Raw genomic sequence first — 8,740 nt, 5'->3', positions numbered from 1 at the left:
GATAGTGCTGCTCCCATGTTTCGGAGAGCCTAGGCCTAGGTCTAATATGACTCTCGACAGTTTAAATTTCCCAAACTTTTCGCAACTTGCATATATAATACATCTGTAGATAGCTGTTACTTAAGAGGAAGGGACGGCCGCTTCTCCATACAAACGTAGTCCTCATTTTCCTCTCTGGATATTGACATACTTAACGGAAAATATTTTTGCATGAGTTGATGTATGTTAATCATAGCTGTGCCCCTGCGTTTGATTTTTACCTTTTGGACGCTAATGACCGATATATCCGCACCGTAGGTTCAACGCCAAAGACCGATTAATCGGTCACAGACCACAGAGCAACATAGACCTACGTGCATATACATAAAGTTCAATTTCAGTTTTGACTTTTCGGTGACGCGGCGTCAGCGTGACAGCTTTCGTGTTTGACACGGCGTCGAAAAGGTTAACGATTTTTGACATTTGTATGAAAAGGAGATTTCGCACGGCGCGCGGGTCCTCCACTTTCGTCTTAACCCGTGGAGCGCCCTAACAAGACACGTGTGCTAGTAACTAGTATAGGAGTTCCATACTACGGTAATTCTGGGGCGCTCCAGGGGTTTTAGATTCCTACTTTCGTTCGTCAGAGGCTAAATTCTAGGCTAGCAATGATAATAACAGGCCAGGGGGCATCCCAGCCGGGTCGGTCACTGACTCAGGTAAAATAAACTTTACTTTAAAACAGCCGGAGGTTCGGATGTTTTTATTATTATTAACTTACTCAATCCTTGTACTTTGTCACGTTATAATTAAGATTTTAATCGAAACTTGTTAAGGTCCCGGAAAGTTGGCAGTTTGACCTTCGGATTAATCAAGTTGGAGTTCAGAAACCGTCGTCCTAAACTTCCCAAAGGGTCACAACTAAACTTCAGGCGTTTTCACAAATAGTTGTAGGGTTCCGAGAAATTTTAGAATCACGAGCTTTATTGACCCTACTTTTTACAAGCTATTATTTTATTTGTCCTGTTAAGTATGTACCTACTTATGTAGGTACAGTCGAAAGTTTTAATTATGCTGGTCAACCAAATCTTGTCAGTAAAAAAAGGCGCGAAATTCAAATTTTCTATAGGACGATATCCATTCGCGCCTACATTTTTCAAATTTGCCGCCTTTTTCTGTCAAGATCTGGTTGACCAAGTATAAATGCGTTTTTTTATTTAGGTATTATCTGTGAAGGGCTGCACAGATACGGTATAAACGGGAATTCCCGGTTCTCGCCATACAAACTCAGTACCGGGAGCAAACCCTAGTATAGTGCGTCAAGTAAATCTTGTCAGTAGCAATGTACTGCAAATTAAAGTAGGGTAACACCATGTAACACTCAAAGAGCAGAATAGCGCTAGGAAAAGCAGCAATGTACATCGAACCAAAACGTGTTTATTCTTCCGCCCTTCATACGTCAGTTCGAGTGAATTATCATAACCTTAAATGATTCTGCTCGTCACTGCGTTGGTGTACACACGTGCTCGGGCTCCTTAGTCAGAGAAAAGCGTTTTCGGTGGACGTGTTAATATAATATATACCCGTAGTGATAGTTTGGTGGATAAGGTACTAACACACACGGAAATAGGGTAAGTAACTAGCGTAATTATGGGTAAAACCGACCCCCCTGATAGGGGGGTCACCGGCGCCATTTCTCAAGGTAATCTGGATTCACAAAAGACAATTGAGGGTAAGAATGTAAATTTCTCCCATTCCGAGCATACGCCCATGGACTCCCAAATTACCTCGAACAAAAGGGGATCGGAAAACGATACCGTTTCAAAGTCCAAAAAAACACACTCCCCGGGTGATTCTAATCAAACAACATATGTAGCCCCTGGCTATAACGATTCCGATCCCCCACTAAAATACTCAGAGGCAGACAATGGACCGTTCGTAGTTCACATTAACAGAGCTGAGCCAGACCCTTCCGCGGGATTAACCTTACAAGCACTTAGAGTAGCCCAATTATTACACAAAAACAGAGTCGGTGGCATTATCGAAGGATCAATTAAATCCCTTGGACGTAATAAAGTATCTGTGTCTTTCAAAACGGCCGAGATGGCTAATAATTTCACCAAATCAGACACGCTGTCTCAAAACAAACTAGCTGCTTCCATACCAAGGTTTCTTGTAACTCGAATGGGGGTTATCCAGGATATCCCCACAGACTGGACTCTTGATGAAATTGTTGACGCTATCAAGTTCCCCTCAAGTTTCGGTTTCCGCATCATTATGAAAGCTAGAAGACTGTCCCGTAAGGTGCACAGAGAGGGCCAGCCACCAGAGTGGGTCCCCTCCAAGACAATTGTTATAACCTTTCACTCTCAGGACCTTCCGGAAAAAATATATCTCTTCGACATGGCCATGCCAGTAAAACTATACGACCTTCCCATAATCCAATGCAGGGCATGTAGTAAATTTGGTCACATTGCTGCTAAATGCAGATCAAAACCCGCATGTTACTGTTGTGCTCAAAATCACACGGGTGAGTCATGCAATGTTACCGGTGATAAGATCACCTGCATTAACTGTTCAGGTCGACACAAGGCGACTGACCCAATCTGCCCAGAGCATAAAAGACAGAAATCCATCAAAATGCTAATGGCTGAAGAAAATCTAGGTTACCTGGAGGCCTCCAAACGCTTCCCCCCAGTACGTATAAGCTATGCAGAAATGTCCCAGAAGATGTTTGAACCCCCACCGGCATTCACTGGAATGGCACCTCCGATACAATATGCTCCAATACCTAACTACATAGAAGAACCGGCAGGTCCTTCTCAAAAACTTCATAGGTCATACACCAAAACAATATATAAAGCCCCAAAACCTCGCCAACCTCTTGCCCCATCTTACAACATGCGAGCACATAGGGACATTGTCAGAGACCCTCAGACGGCTATGCCTAATGGGTGTGCCCTCAATAATAACGATCACAATAGAGATCCCTCCCAAAATGGATACCTTCTGGAGACCCTTACAACAGCCTTAGTCAATTTAGTTAATTTAATACTGCAAAGTGGGTCCACACTACCGAACAATGTTATACATCAACTACAGCCTATACTCCCCCTTATCACAAAATATGGACCCCAAAGTCCTTCAATGGAATTCACAGAGTGCTAATAACAAAAAAACCGAAATAATTCACCTAATTAACAAATACAAACCTGTCCTTTTTGCCATATCTGAAACATGGCTCAAACCTGGTTCTCGCTTCAGGGTCCCAGGGTATGCCTGTTTCAGAGATGACAGAAAGGGTGGAAGAAAAGGTGCAGGGTGCGCCCTGCTTATCAACAGAAATTACACATATACAGCCTTCCCCCTTGTAAACCACAGCTCAGAACTCTTTATTACTGCTGCTAAAGTACTCAACATTACATTTATATCAGTTTACATTCCTAAAGCAAATAGAAACGTAATAGAAGAACTTCAAACATTAATATCCAGTGTTCCTGGGCCATATATAATACTAGGAGATTTTAACTGTAAAAACACGCTGTGGGGCTCCCCTATATGCGATCCTAACTCTTATTTCCTATTAAACATGGTTGATGAATTAAATTTATGTGTACTGAATGACGGATCGAATACTAGGAGGGCATCTCCGCTGCAAAACCCCAGTGCTTTGGATCTCACTCTAGCTTCCGCAAGCTTGGCCTCCTCAACCTCTTGGAAAGTGTTAAACAATACATATGGTAGTGATCACTTCCCCATATTATCCACCATCCTTAGACCCTGTCCCCCGGCTCATGTACCTCATCCACTCCTAAAATACAAAACAGCACAGGCTGACTGGAGTAAATACTCCTCTAACTTAGAAAATAGAATAAAGGCAATGCCTGAAATTAATCACAATAATTTTGCAGAATTGTACACTAATTTTATAGAGCACATCTGCCAGTCTGCGGATGAATCTATTCCTATTAAAAACACAAAAGCCCGCAAGATTCCTTCTCCCCCCTGGTGGGACCTGGAGTGTACAAATATAATAAAAGACCGTAAAAAAGCAGAGAAAATCTACTCTGAAAATTTCACTATGGAAAACTTCTTAAACCTACAAAAAACGAACGCTAGATCCAAGAGGCTACTTGCAAAAAAAAAGGCTGAAGGTTGGTCCAGTTTCTGTAAGTCCCTATCTCCAAGGTCGCCATCTACATTAGTATGGAAAAAAATAAAGGCATTCCGGAGGAGCCAAACTGGTAATGACCCCTTATGCAATGATACTAATACTTGGCTTCCAGAATTTATAGATAAATTATCTCCTCCCTTTGTTCCAAATGAAGACTTCTTCCCGCAATCCATACCAGCGGACCAAAGCACGGATAAAATGAACGACCCTTTTTCCTACCCAGAATTATTATGTGCTATGGACCACCTAAAGGACTCCTCTCCTGGCATCGATGGGATACCGTTCTCATTTATAACCCAATCCTCTAAAACCACTAAAGAGTACTTACTGAAAATAATAAACCATGTGTTCATCACCGGAACTGTTCCCGAACCCTGGAAAACCCAAATTGTCATCCCTATACTAAAACCCGGCAAAGACCCAAAAGAAGCCTCATCATATCGCCCAATAGCACTTTCCTCAGTTGTGGTTAAAATAATGGAACATGCAATCAAAAACCGTCTAGAATGGATTCTTGAAAATCGCAATTTACTAGCTAACTCGCAATTCGGATTTCGCAGGGGCAGGGGCACTGTTGACAGTCTCAGCATTCTAACCACAGATATTCGGCTGGCCTTCAGCAATAATGAGCAAACTATAGCGGTCTTCCTGGACATTGCAGCTGCATATGATAACGTCAACCTCTCACTACTTAAACAAAAAATGGAACGGTTAAATATCCCTCCAAGACTGACAAATGTAATTAGCAATTTGTTTATGGCCAGATACATATGTGTCCGATCAAATGGCAATGTACTTCCTCCCAGGCCAGTATGGCAGGGCCTCCCCCAAGGGTCTGTCCTCAGCCCCATCTTATATAGTCTCTATACTTATGATCTAGAACCCACGGTAGACTCCTTCTGCAATATTTTGCAATATGCGGACGATATAGTCCTATACAAGAACTCCTCATCTTTTGCAGACTGCTCGTCCCGACTGGCCTCGGCCCTGTTCTACCTAAGAGATTACCTTGAAGCTCATGGACTTACCCTATCCGTCCCCAAATGTAAAGCTGTAGTATTCACTCGCAAAAAAAACATTCCACCTATAGAACTCTCCTTGGAGGGGCAAGAAATTGAAATTGTTAACTCGGTTAAATTTCTGGGAGTTCTGCTCGATTCTAAAATGACTGGTAAACCCCATCTGGACTATATTGCAAAAAAATGCGAAATAAGTGTTAATGCTATGCGCTCACTGTCTGGCGTACGCTGGGGGGCTCATCCGTACACCCAGAAAATTCTATATAATGCTATAGTTCGAAGCCACTTTGACTATGCTAGTTTCATTTTGGAACCCTGTAATATGAAAGCACTGGGCAAACTGGATAGAATCCAGGCTAAGTGCCTGAGAATTGTGACTGGTGCAATGAGGTCATCTCCAACAAATGCTCTGCAAGTGGAATGTCTAGATCCCCCTCTTATATTGCGCAGACAGTATTTGGCCGACAGATTTTTCATAAATATAACACAATATGAGAATCATCCACTGTTAGCAAAATGTAAAGCCCTACTGGATATATCTCCTGTCTCTAAGTACTGGAAAAATAAAGAACTCCCCCCATTAATTAAAGCTTACAAAAAGTATTGCAATATAAATTATTACCAATTTGACAAGAATCAAATATTCTGCTTTAATTACGACACTTTAGTTTTTCAACCCACAGTCGTCCTAGACTTGGGAATTTCTAAAAAAACACCCAATGCAAACACTGTATTTAACCAAATTATGGACAGTCAATTTAAGGGATGGCTACAGGTCTACACAGATGCCTCTAAAATAAACCCAAGAGAATCCGTAGGATCAGCGGTATGGATCCCAAAATATAAAATAGTACTCAATAATAAAAGCCCTCCACAAGCCTCAATATTTACTGGCGAAGCAGTCGCTCTATATGAAGCTATCACCTACATTAAATCGCACAATCAAGACAAAAGTATAATCTTGACTGATTCTCTGAGCTGCCTACAGGATTTGAAGAGACTACCATTTCACTCCAAGGATAACTTCTACCTAACCTTAAAAATAAAAGATAAACTTAGAGAATGCCATGATGCCAATTTGCAAGTAGTGTTGGCATGGATCCCTAGCCATTCAGGCATAACGGGCAACGAGGTCGTGGACCAATGTGCTAAAGCTGCCATACACCAGAGCTTCGCTTCTGACCAAAAATGCTTTACTCGCGACATAAGATCTTCGATAAGATGTCTTCTATTTGAAAAATGGAATAAATTATGGCAGCTCTCACGTAGAGCCAAGGGTCAACATTACGGTAACATACAGCCAAATATCCCTCCTAAACCCTGGTTCTTCAAGCACAAAGGCTATTCTAAGGTTGTTACCTCGAATATTATCAGATTACGACTTGGACATATTTGTTCGCCAGTGCGCCTGGCCAAGAGCCGAATAAGGGATAGCTCTATCTGTGAGTGTGGACTGGACGAAGGTACCACTAACCATATACTTCTGGAATGCCCCTTAATACGTTATCCAATATATGATTTTCTCCCACGTGAGATAAGCCGTCCTATAAATATTAACTTCCTGCTAACCCTAGTTTATACCACATTTGGTGGTATTTTAAATAAATTCCTAACTAAGAATGAGTTCAAACTGTGAATTATGAACATTCTGACAGGTGATGGGTCTAGTAAACGTTATAATAACCTTAATAATATATATATATATATATATACAATAAACGTTGTCTGGTTTGTGACGTCTTTAACAATTGGAAGTAAAGTGTCATTCAATAGAACTTGCTAACTATGTAAACAAACCGCCATACTAAAATTGACACTAAATGTCAAATGACTAGTAACTTTTGTTAACATAGTTCGCAAGTTCTATTGAATGACACTTTAGTTGTGTTGTCCGTAGGTTGAATTGCTTGTGTTTGTTTGTAGGGTGGATGGATACTCTACCGAACACCGTCTATACATCACCGACGATCTTTATCATACTGGCCGTGTGTTATCCAACCTCGACACTGGCGGAATCATCAAGCCCTGATGGAGCCATAATACACAAAAATTGATTGATAACCTCAAATTTTAGTAATGTTTACCGTCAACGAGTATGATTGTACATTGTAGGCACCTTAGCTTTGCTTGAGGTCATGCATAATCTCGGTATTTAATGGTGACAGCAGAAATTTCTCTTGAAATAGAAACGATTCAGAATGTAAACAATAAGATGATGGCTGTCATTCACGATCCACATTCCACAGATAACATACAGACGACACGCGATTTTGGAATTATTCGAACACAGTGTTGCTAACCCGCGATTTTTCAAATTTACCGCCTTTTACTACTGACAAGATTTGGTTGATCCAGTATATAGAGTCAGTCCATGAAAAGTCTGCAGCGGATTTGATAGCCCACGCAGTGCACGTGTTATTTTAAACGTCAAACTTTAATGAAATTATGACGCATAAATGACACTTGCACTGCGTAGGCTATCAAATCCGCTGCAGACTTTTCTTAGTCCGACTCTAAACAATTTTTAAAACACAGACTACCAACGTGACAAATGCGTGACAATACTTAAAAAATGTTTCAACTATAGACATAACCACAGTATTTTTTATCTATTTTACTTTGCAAGTTGTTCAGGAAGTGCGATGTGTAAAAAGTTGCTGCGTGTTTTAAAATTCCTCAAGTATTCAAATTTACATATTTCTATTAGTATTGTATATTAAACTACTCCGCGTTTATTGGTCTATTAGTTTAAAACTATATTTTAGCCCTACTTAATCTTGATGACCAAAAAATATCACTTCAAAACAATAGCTCTATAGATTTTTGACATGTTTCTTATTTGAATGCCCTACATTTCTAAGATTAATTACTAAATATGTATATCTTGAGCAACCAATAGCCATTAAATAGTTTGATTATTAAGTTACATTAATAAACCATACAATGTATTAAATCACTGTGTATTATACAGGATTAGCGATCAAAACATGTGACGGTAAATTGTAAGTACAAACCCGGCAACTGTGGTTGCTTAAAGCATTTCTGTATATCGTAAGGCATGTGGTGTACTAGACGCGTTGCATACGCGTTTTAGGTTTTTTTTACTACTTATACTTACTTATAATTTGTATTTACTAATATTTCTTTGCTATTTACATTGAATAAACTAAATAATTACACGATTAAATAAATAATTATTAAATTGTACAACGGGACTTAATCGCGTATCTAAGTTTTTTTACCTCCGACGTTTCGAGGACGGCATTGTCCCCGTGGTCTCGGAGAAGACTGGCTTAAGTTGACATCAGCATCTTCTAACCGCGCGAGTTTTTCGAACTACCCGCACTTGGTCTTGTTTATCCGCTTGAACGTTTAGCGCATTAGGGATGTCACTCTGTCGACACACAACACTAACGATATTCGATTTATCGACTGTCGATATTCGTTTACGCTTACATTTGCGGATTCCACGTGGATGAGATCTTGAACATCGGAGGTAAATCTTAAAACTTAGATACGCGATTAAGTCCCGTTGTACAATTTAATAATGTGTAAAAATCGCGAAAGT

At 40.3% G+C, this 8,740-nt stretch overlaps 1 protein-coding gene across 1 annotated transcript; it reads left to right on the top strand.

Annotated features, from left to right (window-relative positions):
• Positions 1-2,082: 2,082 nt before the first annotated feature.
• LOC134654649 (uncharacterized) lies at positions 2,083-7,226 on the top strand. Its single transcript, XM_063510121.1, has 4 exons — positions 2,083-2,278; positions 2,561-2,676; positions 6,161-6,635; positions 7,096-7,226. Exons 1-4 carry the CDS (start codon positions 2,083-2,085, stop codon positions 7,224-7,226), a joined length of 918 nt encoding a protein of 305 aa, XP_063366191.1.
• The last annotated feature ends 1,514 nt before the right edge of the window (positions 7,227-8,740 follow it).

Source organism: Cydia amplana, chromosome 1 (assembly GCF_948474715.1).
Source record: "Cydia amplana chromosome 1, ilCydAmpl1.1, whole genome shotgun sequence".
NCBI classification, from domain to species: Eukaryota; Metazoa; Arthropoda; class Insecta; order Lepidoptera; family Tortricidae; genus Cydia; species Cydia amplana.
The sequence above is the reverse complement of the archived record's forward strand: the minus strand, read 5'-3'. Positions and strand labels throughout refer to the sequence as shown.